Source organism: Cygnus atratus, chromosome 4, assembly GCF_013377495.2.
Source record: "Cygnus atratus isolate AKBS03 ecotype Queensland, Australia chromosome 4, CAtr_DNAZoo_HiC_assembly, whole genome shotgun sequence".
NCBI lineage: Eukaryota > Metazoa > Chordata > Aves > Anseriformes > Anatidae > Cygnus > Cygnus atratus.
Genome location: NC_066365.1, coordinates 76,281,291 through 76,301,455, shown reverse-complemented (window position 1 = coordinate 76,301,455; position 20,165 = coordinate 76,281,291). Strand labels below are relative to the sequence as shown.

The window sequence follows — 20,165 nt, the reverse complement described above, 5'->3', positions numbered from 1 at the left end:
GATGGCACAACCCCGGTATCACCCCGTGGCCCGCAGCAGAGGCCCCGCTCGGCCCTGTTTGTCTTGGCGCGTGCCCCGCGCCGTGGCCCAGGCGTGACCCGCCGAGGCGCTTCCGTCCCCGGGCTCGCGCGGCTCCCAAAAAATCTGGTGGCTGAAGATTACGGAGCCGCCCCGGCCGGGCCACGCGTTTGAAGAGGGTAAACAGGCTGATTAACGAGCCTGGCTTTTGTAATCGCCCTCCCCGCCGCCGCTGCCGAGTGTTAATTTATTAAATACCTTAACAAAGAGCCTTTATTAGCGGCCGGAGCTTGGCGGGCTCCTTTCAGAGCGCTGCTAGCTACGTCTAATAAAGCTTTAATTGACTACTGCTTTTCCCAACCTCTGACCCGGGAGCACAGGCAGCCGGCTGCGCCGGCCAAAGGGGCAGCCCCGGAGGAACTCCCGGGCCGAGGCCGCTCGCGGGGACGCGCTTGGGAGAGTCCAAGGGAAGGGAAACCTGGGGCCGAGTGCTCCTGGGGCACTGAGGAGAAGCCAATTCACCTCCCCTTCAGCCTCCGAGAGATGTTTCCCAACAGGAGGAACATTCGATGTGGTGCTAAGTGTGAAGTTTTACGGCCTGTGTGATATAGAGGGGAGCAAAACGCTGTGTTCCCAGGTAAAGATCCGGGAATTGAGAAACGGAGGTGGAACCAGAGAATCAGATCCCAGAGCCCACCAGCTCCCCAGCCAACGCTCCCAACTGCTGGTGCCACATGGTAGAGCAAAACCCAACACTTCCCCCAGCTCCCTGAGAGACCTACATGAGGTAGGGGCCAGAAGGAGAAATCCAAAGTTCCATCTAAATCTCAGCTTTGATCATGATCATGGGTTCCCATTTTCCTAGGATGGGGAAACCATCGCCGAAGCTACAGAAAATGACCACTGACAACATGGTGGGAAATCAGAGAATTAAAAACTTGCTTTAAATTCTGAAAAGAAAAAACAAGAAAAGCCCAGAGACACCAAAACTGTACAGCTGCACCCTCAGCGTGGTGGAAGGGGCAGGTAACTCCCATCATAGGCGAGCTGTTCCTGCTGCTAGCCCTGCTCCCAAAATTTTAACCCAGGTCTCGAATATTTTGCCTCAAAGCTCAGAAGCTGGAATCAAGAGTGCTGCACAGCTACCAAAGCTTTCATTGAAAATAAAGAAGTAGGTATTTCTAACCCCTCTAACTGCAGAAAAAAAAAATAAAGGTATCAATATGAGGATAAAGTGCACTTTAATTGCTCAGTCTAGAAAAGAAATATTTTTTCAAAAGTTCTTTCACCTCACTCGTGTTTACCTACACTGGCATAACTGGGAAAATTCAGAAACTCCCGGGTTTAAAAGAGCAGTAGCCTCAGTTCTGCGTAGCAGCTAGAATATGCTCATTAAAATAAAATAAAATAAAATAAAATAAAATAAAATAAAATAAAATAAAATAAAATAAAAGCCCGGATATGTTGATGTCTCCCCAAGCTTTGGCATCACCAGAGCCCAGAGCTCCTGCCTGCGGTTCCGCAGCAGTGCCCGAGCACTGCCCAGAGCCGTGTCCTGCCTGCACAGGGCTCGCGCAGAGGCACGGTGTCAGAGGCAACTACAAAAAACCTGAATTTAGCCAGCAGGAACTTGCCAGTTTCCAAAATCCACGCGTGCAAGTGCTGCGTGGTGGCAGAGCCCAGCACAGCCCCGGCCAAGCACCCTGCCCCTAGCACCAGGGGAAAAACCTGATCCAGACTCCTGGGCGAGCACAGCCCGGCTTTTCCAGCACCGGCTCTCAGCTTCCAGTGACTTCCAGCGCGGGGACGGCCCGAGCCAGGAGCGGTGTTGCTTTTATTTAATAGCCCTTGATGGATTTTTTTCCATCAGTTTGCCCAACAGCTGGCGGTGCCCACGTAAACTTGCAGTGTCCGTGGGACCTTGTGTCAGAGCTTCACAGAAAACAGAGGTTACGGATCAGAACACACCAAGCCTTTAAAAACTAAATGAAAACAGCGCTTACACTTTCATATTTTCTCTTCCAAAAAAATCCCACTTGCCTGACAGCGGTAGAAGAAGTGACTCGCCCTGACGGGCAGCCCGGAGTGGCCAGAAGCCACCAAAAGCCCGCAGACGGTCCCCTGAGGGGGGGACATCTCCGTGGTGGCTTTGCAGGAGACCAGAGCCCCCGTGGCTGAGCAGGGGTCGCCGAGCCTCGGGTGCTCTTATCTTCAAAGGCAGACGGGGCCGAGCACGCAGCAAACCTCCCCCTGAAACCGCAGGACAAAGGCACCAGCACGGCTCTATCTGCGCGGTGGATCTTTCTCTCCCCCCAATAAAGTTTATTTCCGCAGGCAGCGGAGCCTTTGCAGGGGTCTGCCGGGCTGCAAAGTGCAATTCTGGAAGGAATTCCACCACCAAAAACCCCCCCATCTCTCCCCAAACGCAAGCCCGGGTCCGGCCGCTGACAAAAGGTTTAACATCATACCCCAGGTACTCTGCTGCTCATCAAAATCTGGGGGGAAGGACTGGAAGGACTGAGGTTACACGCTCAGACTAAGTGCACTGAAGAAGAAAGGGAGAACAAACCTCCCTACACACAAAACAGATGGTTGCTCTCCTCCAAGTGATTTTTAAACAAAATCCCAAGCAGCGTGCCTGGCTTCAGACCCGCTCGCGTTGGGGATTGCCCTCACGACTCATTTCACGTTCCCACAGCACCCCAGGTAGCTCTGCAAGGGGAGAAGGGGCAGCAATCCTCTCCTTGAAGTTTGTTCCCCTGTGAGGAATTTAACCTCTGCAAAGCTAAGGAGAAAGGGTGGTTTTCACAGGTATGTTCGTTGCTTGCTCGGAAAGCAGAAAAGTCGGAGGCAACAGCCAGGGGAGAGGAGCAGGAGCAGAAGCCCTGCCTCTCCTCCAAGGCTCCATCAACGTCCCACATCAGAAATGGGAGGACCTTGCTGACCAGAGTCCATCCGGATCCAGTGTCCTTTAATTGATTTTAGATGAATCCTAGACGAATCCCTACCAGCTGACTCCACAAACCCTACACAGCCGTGTTCTGCTCTGCCCCACGCTCAGCTGGGTGCTCACCGCCGCGTCCCCGCTCCTGCCCGGTGCAGGCGGCTGCAGCTGAGCCTCGAGGGAAGCTGCTGGCAGGTAAGAAGCTGCACCCAGCCCAGGGCAGGGATTTTCGTGAAATTCAGGGATTTTCAGGGTGAAGCGAGTTCTCCCAGTGTGACAGACAAGCGGCCGTAGTAAATCTTCCAAGCCATCCAAGATGCAAATCCCACTTCAATCACATTTTAATAGGTTGAAATGTCAACCAGAAACGTGTTTTCTTTTCCATTTAGTAACAGTAGAAAAACATAGCGTATTTGCTACTGCTCAGTCATCAGTTTAGAGCTGCCGGGTTCATTTAACGAGAGCTTGGCAGCGCAAGGCTTTCAGCTTCTGCTACACAAGTGTCATTTGTTTTGTTATCCTGCTTCGCCAGGACTGGGTACCGCAGCTTTCCCTTAAACCACACCAAACAGAAGACTGTTGCCCCGGTCCAACATGCTATTTAACATCACGTCATCCTAGCTAAAGGGTTGCTTTGCATGTCTAAGCACTGAACACACGGCCAAACTTCCAGAACTGTGTTTCTGTATTTACCAAATCAATTCTCAATATTAAGAATAAAAACGTTCATCCAGAAAGAACGCACAGAAAGACTCCAATATTTTAAAATATTTCCCCTGGGGGCCCTTCCTGATCTTAAAAATTGTACTTTTTAATAGCTAGGAAAAAAGGAGGACTCCAAATTTGGAGTTGCTGCGCCTGACAAATGAAGTGAAGCGCAGAGCGCACTGAGCTGTAAAAGGCGAGAAGGACATTAAACTTTTCTGGGATGACAGCTCGAGCCTTCACAGTTCCTTGGAGCTAATACTGCTCAAAAGGAGCAGAAAGTAACATGCACAAATTAAGATTTGTTGGAGAGCCTAATCTTCTCGAGTGATTAATAGTCTAAAGTTTATCTCTGAGTGGTAGCAGCACAACAGAGGATCCAACGCACGTTCGTACCCAGACTGGTGACACTGATAAGCAGCCAAACAAAAACCATTTCTCCATATTTTTAATAGCTTTGATTGTGTTTTCGGATGACAAAATACATCACGTAACAGTGTACGTTTCTAAAAGCTATGCCAATGCCCAGGACCATACACAAATAGAGACCTTTGGTCCTCCCAGCGTCTAATGGAATATTTCCTGTAAGCCTTCCAAGGACCGATACACAAGAGACCTTCTCTTAGCACAAAATGGCTTTTCTGTCAGTCTGATTCCTGCTTTTAGACTTTCCAGTCATCTGCATGCCCCTCCTGAGCACACCCACCTGATCCACCTGCTCTGATCCACCACGGATCTCTTCCCCAGTATGCCCACGGACACAAACTGGTCCATGCTGGGTCGTAAACCACCTCGAGGCACAGACGATGAGCTCCTATTTGTCTGGTACGACTGAATGGCTTTGATGCTGCAACTTGCCATGAAGCACAGAAAGACAAGTTTGTCTCCTGAGTTGTCCGGCTTAGTTATCCAGGATTAGCCCCTCACATCCCAAAAGCTGTCAGATTCCCAAGCAGATGGATATTGACTTCAGAAAAGATCCTACAACTTCCTACGAGATCCTACAAAGATCCTACAAATTGCTAAACATTCCCACGGGAATTCATTTCACCTCTTCTACAAAAGCAGTCTTGTAGTATACATCTGTCCCCACTGCCTCTCAACCTTAGAAATTCTGAAATGCCCAAAATAAGTAATTTTGACCTTTTTGATTAATTAGAGCCCCCTTTCCAGAGCCACTCGGCAGCCACACAGCACCATCGCTCAGCGAGGAAGCAGAGGAGCTCAAGACCCAGCCGGCCTCAGAGCAGAGCTCGGCCTTTCACCGGGTCAGACATGCGCAGGGACACATACATCCTCTGCTTCAACTAGCCCTGCCTGTGAAACCTGAACGATAGGCGAGTGTTTTGTAGGGGAAACCATAAAAGAATACATAACAAAGCTACACAGGGCTAAGAGTCTCCAGCTAACATCAAGGAGCTTCTCCCAGACAAATACTGGCACCCACCAAATCAATCTTTATTTTGCAGCGCAGGATGCAAGGCAGACACAGAAAGAATCATTTCAAGTATTTCTGAAGGCCCCCAGTGAGCTCGTATTTTAATACCTGCAGTGGAAACTACATCCATTTTGCACTGAGTGTTTCTTTCATGCCATCCCTCCTCCCAAGAAGCCAACACCTTTGGTCTGCAGCACCCAGCCCTCCGCAAACCGACAGGCTCCGAGCTGGAGGAAGGCGATCGCCCGGCCCCGCACCGGGTAATGCTCTGAAGAAATCACTGCACGCTCAAACAATGGGATATTTGTCAAAGTACAGCTTGATCACCAGCAATCATCTGTTTTTCATAACTACATTTGACCTAAACTGAATTGACTGAACAAGTAGCCTGTGTTTTTCATTCTGGAAAATGCGGCGTCGCAGCTCCCTCTCCCCCTCCCCCCCTTTTTAAGTCATACTTCTCAAAAGTTACAAAGCGATGATGTAGGCAGATATTTCCTCATTATAAACAGCAGCGGCTAAACATTTTCAGGCTGCATTTTTGGCGATCTCCTCCTGTTCCAGGTGACCTGCAAGGTTAAGCGCAGGGGGACGTGCCTTTTTTCAGATGCTTGCTTTCCATCCAGCCTCTCTGCAAAGAAAAGCACGGCCCAACGCTTCCAGTGCAAAAAGGAGCAGAGAGCATTCCTAACCACATGCTCTTCTTTCATGATGTACTTAAAATTCATTAAAACTTTATAATGAATGAGCTGCCAGGAAAAAAAACCAACAAAACACATTCAGGACAAGCCCACAGAGTCTTCCATGCAAGGCCACCGCACACAAAACCTCTGGGAGGCAAATAGAAGAAAGCTCACCCTGGTCTCGAGGAAGGAAGGAAATTGGTCACAAGCTTTGCAAGGAAGGATGCATCCCCACAACTAATCAACTCTTGTCAGTGCTCCCATCAATTAAAAAATAAATAAATCAATCGAGAACAGCACAGAACGAGCCCTTTAGAAAAAAACGAAGTACAGGTCCAGAGGGAGGCAAAGGAGCCAAGGGAAGGGGAAGGCAGAGGAAGAGGAGGCAAAACCTAACGAGAAGCTTGCAATCTGCAACAAACCTCAGCCATTCTTTTCTTGCCTGCTTACCAGTTTGTTTTAAGCTACGTGCCTCCTACCAGGGAGCTAATCATCACTGACAGACAGGAGTCTGCACCGATTGCAGAGACTTGCAGGGAAGAAAAGTCACCAAATGGGGATATTTCCATGAGGAGACAGTGCTGTCCTGCTGGATGACTGAGGTTCAAAGCCCAAAGGGTTCTGCAGTCTGAAAGCTCCTCTTTCTCCCCTCCCTCAACCCAGGCACAACCTCAGGAACGAGCAAAACCGCCCCCGTCGTGCACGTTGTACTCAGGTGGAAGGACGCTTCTCATTGCTAGGAGTCTTCCACAAAATGTTGGGGTTGGAAAACTAAATCTGCATATTTGTTCTTCCAGCACAGACCTGGGGAATGGTCAGGGAGGACAGAAAAACACAAACAAGAGAAAGCCAAGTGCCAAGTGCCATCAAGGGGGAGCAGGTTCCCTATTTCATACATCTGTGATGGGAAGGACGTCGCGTCCCAGCAGCTGCTTGCAGGTCTCCCCATCTGATGACTAGCTGTAATTTTTTAAGGCAACGATCTGCGTGAACCGAATTCGGACAGGCACAGGGGATGCTGTGCTCCCAACCAGCAGCCAACCGGCACGACCTCCGTTTTGACCAGCTCCTGTCTCTGCCCACCCAAACCCAGACGTGTGCCATAATTACAGGTGTGCAGAAAACGGTTAAGTTGGAAAGCCCCCGTTTTCCCATGCACCCGTTTAGTTGTGGGGTCTACATGCAGAAAGGGGATGAAAGTTGTGTGCACCCGTCTAGTTGTGGGGTCTACACATAGAAAGGGGATGAGGCTTCCTGTCCAGCAGCTGTAGGAAACACGCTCCGTGGCATACCTAAGTTATTGCTGCAATAAAAAGCTTGGTGTTCAGTTCTGCGCGTATCCTTCGGTTAATATTTGAAACAATTACTAAAGGGAACAGGCCCAGCTTTTCAGGCTGCATTACTCCTAGCAGTTTTCACCCTGAAGGATCCCAAAGTTTTTCAACGCCGTGCGACAACCACGGCTGGGGCAAGAGCCTTCAGACAAGCGGGAGGGTGGAAGCCAGAGAAGAAGATTTAAAGGCTACAGACAAATCCCTGCTCTCCTAACGGCTCTTGTAGGCTGCTCAGCGTCTCTGACTCGGTCTCAAAGCAGAGAGTCTAGAAGATCCTAAGTCACCCAGAGCTCCAGGTACCGGCTTCAGATGATAAAAGAGCTGAGCCACCTTTCTCAGCAGCCAAACCTCTCCTTCTGAGGGATTCAGGTAGCGCAGAGCCAAGTCGAACCTCTCTGAGGGCAGCGCTCACCTTCCCACAGGCTGCACACATCCCTGCCTTTGTGCACAGCGATTATCAGCCCCCCGAATCGGAGCTTTCCCATCGCTGTTCGGCCAAAGCCGCCTGTTGATCTCGGGGCTGAAGCACCTTCTGCATTGGGACTGCCGGGTGCGTGCTTCTCATCTCCCCGCGGCTCGGCCACGGCCGCCCTGCAGCGAGCGGCTCCTGGAATGCGACGGCAGCGTTTGTTCATTGTACGGGCCCGGCCTTGTTTCCACATTTTCCTGAACAAAGGACTGAAACAGCGGGTATATGCGTCACAAGCCCGTCCTGAGCATTGCTCACCCTTTCCTGCGCAAATATTTGTAAACAGATTGAGAATTAATGTCCAGCCAACTCGAGACCCTCCATAAAAGAAGGGTTTTATTGAAAACAGGATGGCAATCATTTCCCAGAGACGCTGCATATAGGCCTTTAAGATGAGAAACAACATACACAGCAGGAAAACAGCAACCCGCAGCTGTGCACCCAGCCACTTTGTGAGACGCATAAAACATGGTGGCTTACTATTTTACAGCCCCCTTCCCCCACAAACACACGGCCTTCTTAAAAAAGTATATATGTGAAGTTTCTGGTCAACATATGATAATTCCCCTGGGGCTCATTTATGTAGAAAACACACAGCTCCCCTAACGTGAGCAGCTCAACAGTCCTCATGCAGGACCTTCCTAATGCCTCTTCTTCTACCAGTCTAAAATACTGGGGACAGGACATTTTCCCAACATTGCTCCAACACTGGAGGGAAACAGCATCTGATTCACCAGGGTCAAATTTGGGTCTGGTGCTATGTCGCAACATCTTTCACATGTCACTATGAACTGGCACTGTTAGGACACAAAACACCATTATTTTTCCTTTGTTTGGTGGGTGTGTGCGCATTTTCTTCCCTTCGGAAGCAAAAATAAGTCCCAAGTATTTACTGCCAGTATCAGCCCGTTGGAAAGGTGTCCAGCCGCAACGAAAGAAAAGGTTAAAAGTGTGTTGTGAAAGAGCAGCTGGAGGGCTACCGGCAGACAACACATTGAGGCAAGGCCAGCAGTGGCCACCAGGATAATTCCGGGAGCTGGAGCACACCACACGGGAGGAAAGGTCGAACAAATTGGGTTTGTGAAGTTTAGAAAGGAGAAGGGTGAGGGAGCATCTAATGCAGGGCGTCAGGGTACATGCGGCCAGATTCCTCTTGGAAAGGCACAGCAAAAGGAAAGGCAACAGGCAAAATGCAGAAAAAATAAAATTCATTTTAATAACGGGGGAAAACCACAGTCAGGGTGGTCAGACACCAGAACAGGGACCCGGAAAGGCTGGGGAGTCTCCGTCCCTGGAGGTCCCCAAAGCTCAGCAGGACGTGGCTTAGCCCTGAGCGGAGTGTGGGACCAAAGGCCTCCAGGAGGCTCTCCCAGTCTAAATTACGAGGCTATTACAAGACTGGAAGAGAAGAGATTTAATGGAAATGCTTGATAGAGATTTGCCTTTCTGTTAAATTGAGTTTTACCTTAAAAAACTCTATGCTCTTAGGGAAATTCTTTGCAAATTAGTACCCTTCCATCTCTATCACTTGTTATTTTTGAGATACCGCCACTTCTGGACACCACCACGAAGCTCTCCGAGGTAGCTGGGGCATGTTCCAAACACTCCTGGGACCCTGCTGAGCCCCAACACCAGGAAATGGAGCAAATCTTCAGCGAGAGCCTTCCCTCACTTAAACAATACAAATAGCAGTGTTGGACTTTAGGATCCTCCAGCTGGCCTGAATTCTGCACCGCTAAGATGAGCGCCTCACAACAAAATTAGTCCTGATCTCAGAGCTTCTTAGAACCAAAGGCACATATGTTAGAACAACATTAAAAAAATAGCCTGCCCCTGGCAATTGGGAAAAGGTAAATGTTGCAAGGAAGGCTGAAACGATGATCTGAGGAACCATAGCACACTCAGCTCTCCTTCAGTCCTTGGGAGAAGAATGAGACAAGTCCTCCTGGACCCCACTTCCAGGGATACGAAGGAGAAGGTGGCTGGGGACTACAACACGGGTTTCACCAAAAGGAGCTATGCTGACAATGACTGACTGCTGCAAGAGCATGACAGTATTTATGGACGAGGGGAAAGCCATGGGTATCATGTCCTTTGACTTTAGTGGGGCTTTTGACATGGTCCTCCGCAATATTCTCGATAGTTTAGGATGTGTCGGTCTCGATGAGCAATTGGCTGGGTGGCCAGGTTCAGAGGGTCGTGATTAGAGATGTGCCTTATGTGGGAGCTGGTAACAAGCAGAGAACCACGGCAGGGCAGCATCTTTATCAGTGACTTGGAGGAGGCAATGGAGCACCTCCACAACCACTTGCAAGTAACACCAAACTGGGGGGCAGAAGTCAATGCAACCAAGAGCAGGGCCACCATCCGGAGCGGTCTCGACAGGCTGGGGGCTGACAGGAGCCCGGTGAAAATACCTGAAGACCAATGCCACGTCCCACACCTGGGAAGGCAGAAGCTCTCGCAGCAGCACAGACGAGGGACGGGCTGCCCGGGGAGCAGAGCTGTGGATGAGGACCAAGAGCCTTGGCAGACGGAGCTGAACGCGGGCCAGCCATCTGCCCTGGCGGCAGAGGCAGCCAACAGCCTCCCGGGCTGTATTAACAGGAGCCCGGCCAGGAGATTGAGGAAAATGATTATCCCCCTCTACGCAGCACTTGGTAAGAGCCTATCTACATACTGCATCCAGGTTTGGGCCTCCCAAATTCAGGAAAGACACGGATAAACTGGAGCGAGTTCAGTGAAGGCCACCAAGACGGTTGGGGCCGGAGCACTTGCCCCACAGGGGGAGGCACTGGGGCTTGTTCAGTCCGGAGGAGAGACTGCTTCGGGGGGACCCAACGGCCGCCCTACTGCCTACAGGGAGGTCGTGGACTTGAGTAAGTTCCCTGGAGAGATTTGGCAGTCTTGGTCCTTGCAGGTTTTCGAGATAAATCCCTGAGCAGCCTGGCCTGACCTCCAAGCTGCCCACTCTGAGCAGGAGGTTGGAGCAGAGACCCCGAGCTCCCACCCATCCCTACACAATTCAACAAAATACCGAGCAGATCATTTATTTCCCATGGTCAGGACTAACAGGGTCAACCTCTCCGAGGCTGCTTAGGCTGGAATGGGATCGGGTGAATCAGAATGAAATCAGTTTGAAACGTAAAATACCGGAACGTTTTCACCAAACAGAGCCACGAGCGACCGAGCAGAGCTCTGCAAAGCCCTGGGAAAGCACGGCTGCTGTAACCTCAGGTGACAAGAAGTCTGCATCCGGGCTATTGTAGTAAACGGATCTTTTTTTTTTTTTCCTCCCCCTAACATGTCTGTTTTCCTAGCTGAATATTTTAAGAATCAAGGCTGCCTGTGATCATATCTAGGCAGCTTAGAATGAACACTGATTTCTTTGCTGCTTCTTTGATCGAAGCCAAGTGGTTTTCTCATGGGTAATAAGGTCACGGGGTTAAAAGAGCAATATGACAATTACAAAAGTTAAATCTATTGCCACTACAGACAGACACACTACCCGGGGTCCATTAGCACGTAGTACAGAATGGTTATCACAGGTCACTGACACCAGTTCACTCTAATGGCTTTTCCTGTGTCCTTATCAATGCGGTGCACAAAGTGTCTCACCCTCAGCCTTTCCCTATGATCTCAGTGCTGTGTTTATAGCTATCTAACTCCACCAGGCACCAGTGGGTCAGCCAAGTCAGCAGACAGTGAGATATGCCAGGACAGAGCGATGGGACAATCTGCAAAGTGTCTGAGATGAACAAGGAGTTACCAGAGATTTCGAGAAGGAAATTTTTTCCACTCCCACCCCCCCCACCCACCCAAAAAAGAAAAGTTTAAACTGTTTAAGTTCCCAAGGACACAGAAGGAAAAACTTTACAACCCTGATCTCAAAAATAGAAGTAAGCCACAGACTTTCCATGGTACAGTTCGTATTTCAGTATCAAATAAAAGCAACAACTCGCCTTACAAAGAGAAAAAAGAGCTGCATTCATGTGCAAGAGAGGGTTGGGTAGTTCTTATTATTTAAGTTGTGGTTCCTCTAAGAGACTTTCTCCCCCCTTGAAAGAACAACCTCAATTGTTCTGCACGGTTAACAAAGAGCAAACATCTCGGTGCGCACGCCACAGCCCCCCGGCCAGGGTGGGCTTCGGAGCCCCGACCGCAACCGCTCTGATCGGGGCAAGCAGAGGAGCAACCAGCCCCGGATTTATGAGACCACAAAGTCAGCAAGGGGAGGACTAACGTGCGCGGCACAACGGCTAGCACGCTTCTAAGAGGAATAAAAGACGCGATGTAAGCGTGGGGCTGGAAGGAGAGCAACGATACGCCGCGTTTGTGGCATCTCCCCCTTCAGGTGCGCGCTGCTCGGCGCCGCCGTACGGCGCGGTGTTTCCCCGGCTCAGCCGAACAAGTCCCCTCGAAACACAAGGCTCCTCGGGGCTTACCAACCCCGGCACAGATTCTTCTGTCAAAATGCAGCGGCCAGGTTTAGCGATAAGCAGAAGCAAGCCCTGGCTTCTGCTCCCAAGGCCGTGCCGGCTCTGCAGAGCTAAGAGAAATACCGAGATATAAAAAAACCATCACATTCATCACAAAAACAGGCAAGCCAAAACTTACCGAGTGCATGCAGCCTAAGCACAACGTATGTATTTTAATGCGGGAAGCTCACAGACTTTGTACATTGATTATTTTTAATAGAGGTTTGGTTTGTTTTTCACTTGTTTCACATTTTTCTTACCTCTCCTAACGTATTTTTGTGCATCAAAGCAGCTGCAGGGTCAGGGAGGCTTTGGGTAGAAGCAATATAGCTGATAAAAACGTCAGTGGCAAGATATGACAAATTTATAGTAAATACCTGTCAACTGCTATTTATCTAAATTATCCAGCTCTGGGATTCTCCAGAAATACTTCATCAGCTAGGAGGCAGCTACATTTTCAAGTCGGTATTTACATCAGAATCTGCTCTTTTTTTGCTGTTGGTGGTGGGGCTTTTCTTGGACACTTGTTCTTTACCCTAAAATGACCCCTTTGTAGCTCGGATCAAAGAGCTGGGAGTGTCAATACCAGTGTCTTCATGAACATGTTAAGAACCTCAAAGTAATTGGTAACCAATTAGCATAAAGCTTTAAAAAAAAAAACACAACACACACACCACCTAGCTAAGACAAACCCTGAGCACTAACAGCGCTGGCTGAAGCAGGAGCTTAAGGGACTTAAATCACTGTCATCTGCTTCAGAAACCACTGCTTGGGAGCGCCCTGTGTGCAAACCATTCTACCTTTTTTTGCCTTTTTTTCTATTTGTTTGTTTGTTTGTTTTTAATTCCTTTCTGCTCTTCGTTCACTGTTCGCTTTCTGACTTGCTGCAGCTTATGGGAAACATGAAACAAAAACTGCTTTTCATTTTATGTTATGTAAAGCAAAGCAATTCCATGTCTTGGCCTTGAAATACAAGGCTCCCAACAGCTGTTCAGATGCTCCAGCAGATAAACCATCTGGCCCAAACCTCACCTTTCCTAATTTATTTTGGAGATCGATCAAAGCAACTTGAGCATTACATAGACTTTGGTCAAAGACAACATAAAAGATAAAAATGTCAATGGGAAAATCACTCCACTGAAATATTCCTGTTTCTTCTTTATATAATAATATTACCATTCTCAACAAACTTCTCTATTAACTCAAAGAAAAGGTGTACCTGATACCAACAGCCCAGCAGCCTAACCACACTCGAGATGCATGTCCTTAAATAGCACGCTGCTGTTGAACAGAAACTACGCGGGTTTCGGCGTTTAGGACACCCTAAAACCAGACCCCAACTTTGGCCAAGTGACCACGGAGCCCAGGACAAGCACCCAGGTGCTGCCTCCCCCTCTTACTCCTTCACACGATGCTCCTGGTTTCTGGACAATCACTGTGGCCTTGACTCCAGCTTTTTTCCCTCCTGGGAAAGGGGCAGGATACATTTTTCTAGTATCACCAGGATGCCCACTGAAATGCCAAGGTTGTTTAATGTTTACCGATTCATACCTACTTGAAACCTTACCGGTCACCTGAAAAGCCTTTTTTCATGCAATTCAAAGCATGTTTGTCGCATGCAGAAACCACCGATGGGGTAAGGACCTGTCGTTAGGGGACATAAACCCAACTGGCTTACACCGCAGTCACGAAGGCAAAGGGGAACTTGCAGCTATTACCCACGGTGGCCTTGTTTGCTTATCGAGATGTGCGACTGCAAGTCCGACGCACAAACATACACACTTGTGATGTTTGTGATGTTTTGTTCCATAACCGCAGAGATTCAAAGCGTCACCTACGCCCATTTGTTCCTCAAGACACCGCCAGCCGGGCCATTTCCCACACGAAAAGGAATCGCCGATGAATAGTCCCATAAAGCATCCCATCGGGGCCTGTCCTCCCGCTGCCGCGGCCGCGCCAAGGCCCGGCTCTCAATTAACCACCGCCTGACCCTTGTTCACTTTCTTTCCCCCTCCTCTGCCCTTCCTGAGAAAGTTCAGCGCTTCCTGGAAAAGTCTCCTTGCCTGTTTGATATTGTACTTCGCCTTGGTTGCTGAAGGAAGGATTTACAGGTGCCTGGCCCCGTCTATAAGACCATGACCGAAGGCTGACCTCGTGTTACAATATGTGAACTTCTGCCCTGCTGATAAGGCTGGCAGATATGAGTAGGATTTTTCAAATAATCCTTTGGGAATTTATAAGCAGCACAGCCATAAAACCGAGGTGACTGGAAGGTCGATTTCACTAAAAATAATAAATATCTCAATGTTTATTCAACGTGGGCCTTTTTAACTGCAGGCCAAGCATTTAGATAACGCTATTGTAAATGACAAATATTAGGATTTTTTGGTAACTATTACATTATGATCCTTCCGTCTGACACTGATGTGGCCGTTTCCCTCGACGTTTGCTGGATCTTTGACATTGTTCAACTCCAGTTGGGCCTAGAAAGCCAGCGCGGGATTCAATCACGGGTCAGAAAGAGGGCAGTGTTCTTTTCAGGAGCCTTTCCTAGGGTTAGTTACTTCTTCTCTTGCTCCTGTCTTACCAATACACCTTCAGAGCTCTGCCTTTTCTTTTTTTCCTAATTAACGTGGCGTTTGACTGAAAAAGGAGAGAGAGTAGGAGCAGAAGGATCGAATGATCTCAGCACAGGACAGAGGACGGGGACCCCCCGGCATGACACCCTTGCACCAGGCTGAGCCTGGCCATGCCCAGGTGCAGTGCATCGCTCCCAGCTCCAGCAGAAGACGATCAAACCCAGATCTGCCGCAGAGCACTGGCCACGAAGCCTGGTTGCTGGAAGCAGCTCGTCCCTAACATACTTGGGAGGACCGCACAGCCAATTACTATCCAAGGCAGAAACGTAAAGCAACAGGACAAGAAAACCCAGTGCCCCTCCAAGCCCTGAGCCCACAAAACTGCAGAAAAAAGACAATTTCCAAGGCACCGAACAACTGCTATACCCATCAGTGAGAACTCCTCATCCCTCCCATAATAGCTTTCTGCATAAATAGGCAGCCATATAACCTTGCAGCAAAGAACTGTATGTAAGCTACACAAATAGGATTTGTGAGCCTGTTTTCATTATACGTATTCTTCACTGAAGTTTCTCCAAATAAAGTGACACTTTGAAATCCACAAAGCATTTCAGCCCAGTTGTAATCTTCAATTAGCACACTCCCTGAACCAGGCTTCCAACGCCATTTCTGAGCAGGAGGTTTTGTCCAAGATAAACAGAGTAACACATTTTGGGGAGGTTAACTTTTTCATTCCACCAAAAGATCATGGCAACGTAGCCAAATTACATAATTATTAACAGATGAGGGCACAAAAAGATTTTATATAAATGTTTTTTATGACAATTCTTTTCCTTTTGCAAATTCATTTGTATGTATTGCTGGAGAGCCTGGCTTTAGAAGTGCCTTAAAAAACAATTCTCTCTCAAGCCTGGCTCCACTGTGGAAAGGGAGGAAAGCGGCTAACAGAGTACTCCTTTCATGTACTGCCTGGGCTTCAGATTGCTCAACCGCAGGAGCGGAGCGCTCTGAAAGCTCGCTCTCTGCAGCAGACGTCATTGCCCGCGTTGGGGAACAGGCGCGGAGAGCACAGGTTCCCTCGGTCGGTAGACTTGCAGGCTGCAGGACTCGTATGCTGCGGAAGGCATCTTAGAAATTAAAAGTTGAAGCGCAAGCTACAAAAGGTCATCTGGTCTGCCCTTGTTTTAAGCAAATAAACAGAAATGTGAAAATGTATTCGTAATTCCTGGGAGAATCCGTGTCCGCAGCGCTGGGAGCTCTCCTGACAAATTCTCGAGACCGTGGCAATGCTCAGGGCTAGCACTTTCTCGCACGGCACTGCATGGCCAGCAACCAAACACAAACAGAACACCTTCAGTTTAACCATATTTTCCCGTGCATGCAAAGGAGAAAGAGCCTAGCTATTGGGAAACTGGAAGTGACACTGTGAAACTGCACATTGCGTACCACAGCAGCACATCTGGCCCTCTCCAGCAATGTTTCAAGGGTGGCAAACTTCTCTTAAGTGCAGCAAGCAATATATTTAAAATCATTTTCTCTCCCCAACTCCTCCATTTGCACTGAACAACGAAGTTTCTGTGGTCAAAGGAGAACTCTTCCAGGAAAACTATGTGACCAAGAAATGCACATTTGGCCTATTAGAAGCCCAAGGCCTGCAATAGCTGCAGCAAACATCCCTTCATATTTCTGTGGCCTGTATGAACTAACTGTGTGGTTTTTACCCAAATCAATCCAGTTCTGCAGGCACTGGCCTCCTTTCCACGTCAGGTAAGGCACTTCCTAGCTAGGTGCACATTCAAGCACAGTTCACAACCACTTCCTTCCAGGCAGCAGAGACACGAGGAGCAGCTCTCCAACTTCACGTTTTACCCGAAGTGTCAGCCCCAGGCTCACAAGCAGCACGGATTCACTTACCAGGACGGAGTAGATGTGCAGGCATCGGTACACAGGCGAGAAGTCCACCAGATCCTGGGCCCCAGGCACCTGAAAGACAGCGGGAGGTCAGTGTGAAACACGCAGAGCACGCGCAGCAACGTGCAAGTCCGATGTATCACGGAGAGCCACGCGCACCTCTAACGTGTGCACGGCTGACAGAGACACCAAGATTCAGGGATGTAACAACTAGTCGTTATTGCTGTCTGTCTACATAACTGTACATTTTTTAAAGTTTCTCGCAGTAGAAAATATTCACTTCACTCTTGCTCTGATTCCACTTCCCTATGAAATCGCATTGCACCGTTAGTCAGCTCAGCAGAGATTTCATTTGGACCATAGGCTTAAATACAAGTTCAGGCATCCTGGCACAAGCTATTCTGGTACCTATGCAACATGACAAAATTTTCTACATTTCTAGTTTGATTTCTTTAAAAACACATTTTTTTTCTTTTTTTTTTTTTTCTTTTCTTTTTTAAAAGAATAAGCCACACAGACTCCACTGCCTTTCAACAGCAACAGCGAGTCTTGCAGAGGGACAAGGAAGTGAATTTTTGAAGGGTGGGATGGAGGGAGGGAGGGGGAGACGAAGATCAGAGGAAAAATTTGCATACAAGAAGCTTGTGTCCTTTGGAGCTGTTCAAGCCAACAGAACATTAAGCTTGTTGGCCACGGCATAAAGCTAAAGCAAACCTCCTTCTCCCCCAAAATCCAGAGAGGAGAGGAGTGTTCTGTTGACATGCGGTGGAAAAAAGGGGAGAAAGATGAAAGGGACCAATGGACAGGCCTGGGAAACATGTTTATTTTTAATTACGCTTAAGAGGCATTTCTGCTAAGAAGGAGGTAGGATGAAGCAGAGAAGTTTCTGGCTGGATGAGGACGTGCAAGCCGCAATCAACGCTGCCCAAAGTGCCTGGGGCGAGCGATCCTCCTCATCTACAGCAATGGCTCCAAGCAGGGGAGTGCAGGAGTTATGGTCTGGAAAGGGAAAGTTGGGGATTTTGTTAAAAAGCCTCCTGTACAATGTCAGAGTGGCGCTGGTAAGGAATCCCCTCTGTGCAAAGAAACACTGCATAGGTTCTTGCGAAGAGCTGAAACGAGGCAAGTCGCTGGTGAAGGGGCACAGGGGCATCCCATCCCACACCACCAGCATCGCTCCCAGACCCCAAAACTGCCCAGTTCCCGAGCGGTGGTGACGCACGAGAGCAGGGAGGGGAAGCAGTGGGCTGGCTCACTGGGGACAAGGCAGCCAACAGCTTTATTGGGGTTTGGCTCACGTCTTGCTGGGCTTCCCTCGCCTCCTGGGCATGAAGCCCTCCGTCGTGCCTCCAGAGTGGCTCTTACAGCTGGGAAGTTGGCTGCCCGGGAACTGGGAAGGTTCCCGAGCAGGGGACAGGGCTGGCATTGCCCGAGTGACCCTTCCCAAGCAGGACTTGCCTCTTGAACAGCCCCAGCAGGGCTGCAGCTGAACCCTGGGCCAGCCGCCGTGAAGCACCAACCGCCCGTCTCACCGCCAGCTCCTGCTTTTGCCTTTTTAAAGACAGGCTCTATTTGACAACTGCAAACGCTAGGCAGCACTTTTATTGTGTTTATACCAATTTTATCATGTCTTCCTGCTCGTTTCTTTTCCATTTACAGTCTCCCAGGCCTTCCAACACTCCCTAAATAGCTCCCAGACCTGGGCTTCAGCTAGCGTGGGGACTCCTCGGGATGCAGGCTGCGCCTTGGGGCATTCCTACAGCGTTAAGTGAATTGCTCTCCGGTCAGTAAAACACTTCTAGCTCACAAGTCCTTGATGGCAAAACTGGAGATGGCTAAAGCAGGCAGAGAAGCACCGGTACGCGCTCGGCCCAGCCATCCTCTGGCGACCACCAGCAGCGTGGGGAAGCTGGCCCGGACGGCCCCAAGTCCACCCTGGGCTCTTGTGAGGGAGGAGCGATCCGTCATCCCTTCACAACATCATCAAAGCAGGCGATGTTTTCCTGTGAATTTGAATTCAGGATCAAACGTTTTCGCTCCTCTTGGATTTGGGGCACTAGTTGAACATGGTCCACAGAGAAATATTTTTGATAAAGATTTGTGAAATCAGGGTATTGCCAAAAACGGAGTTTACTCCCCCAGAGAAATTCTTTCAAAGCAGACTGCAACATTTTCACAGCCTCTGATCTTCTGTAAAAACTTTTAAGCCCACACACACGCTCACAAAAAAAAAAAACAAAAAAACTCTGAACTATTCTGCAGAGTTAATATCTGAGACATCAATAATTCCTCATCTAGTTAGGCAGCTATCAGACGTGGATGCGCAAAACCTGGACTACCCCCGTTAAAAAGACACGTACCCGAGAGCAAAACCTGTGCTAAGATTTTGCAGAGTATAAACCTGCAATGCAATTCTTAAGGAAAAGCAGCCCTACAACATACAGAACATGGGAAACATCTTGTGTCCCTGGAAGCTCAGCACGTTGCCCGGTGTGAGCTGTTTGCTACTGCAGTAGCAGGGCACGTTTACAGCTTTCCTAACAGAAATTCCCTTTCCTGGTTGGAACCCCAGGCAGCTTCCACCAGCACCCAGCACAAGGGACACACGGACGTATCTAATCGTCCAGACTGAGCACGTCCCCTTCAGCAGCGATTTCGTTTTCTTAGCCAACGCTGCGTTACCAGCATTCAAAAAAAATAAACAAACCCTTGATTTTGGAAACTCGGCGATGAGAACTAGAAGCCCCCTCAACAACAGAACTGATTACTCCCCTGACATCTCCACTTCTGCCTCATCTTTTTTTTTTTTTCCCTTTTAATTTGTAGAACAAAGAATTTATTCATCTTGTCCAGAATTTTCCCGTTCCGCAAACATCAGCTCGACAAACCTCACTCCCAAACTCTGCATCCAGCACGTTCCCGGTACTGGGAGCGCAGGCAGACCTGTCAGTCTCTGTAAACAGCCAAACCCTCTCTTTCTGCAAGAACTCTTTCATTTGGGTTAAACACTGACTGTAGCAAGTTTAACCCATTAAAGCCAAGTTTTCAGTGCTCATCTGCAGCCGACATCAACACGAGCCTGTCCCAGAGGTGAGGGATGGTGAGGGATGCTCTGGCCTGGCTTTATACAGAGGTGTGAATCTCGGATCCTTGTTACTTTTTGATGTAAAGACACAAAGCACACATATATTTGCTCTTCTTTCAGTAAGGACAAAAGAATCCAGACCTGAACACAAGGAATCCAAGAGAAGTGTTTATGAACTGTTGATGGATCATTCAATGATGAACCATTGCCTCAAGCACAAGGGTTCACGGGTGCAGCCACAAAGGTGCAAGTCCAACCAAGGATATTTAGCAGGTTGGGTCTCTTCACACGATACCCACAGTTTTTTCAGTGCAGGAAGTGTCCGCTCACCTTAAACAGCAAACCTCAGCTGCAGAAAGAAACGTTGGTTCTGTGCACCTTCAACAAGCCTCACCTCATCTCTGGCCACTGGCAGATTGGAAGCTTTTCTACCCCACGCTGACCAGAACCAGCTGTGGTTTAGATCTGCTACACGTTGCGTGGGCTCGGTGTCCTCCAGCTGCCCCAGTGCATGCCACGTC

At 49.0% G+C, this 20,165-nt stretch overlaps 1 protein-coding gene across 10 annotated transcripts in view; it reads right to left on the bottom strand.

The window, feature by feature from the left end:
- Positions 1–20,165, bottom strand: part of EXOC6B (exocyst complex component 6B) — a 293,888-nt gene that overhangs the window by 133,897 nt on the left and 139,826 nt on the right. For all 10 annotated transcript variants that reach the window (XM_035547430.2, XM_035547427.2, XM_035547428.2 and 7 more), the window contains one exon: positions 16,563–16,631. In XM_035547430.2, the coding sequence (XP_035403323.1) occupies positions 16,563–16,631 (69 nt within the window). The remainder of the gene's footprint in view (positions 1–16,562; positions 16,632–20,165) is intronic.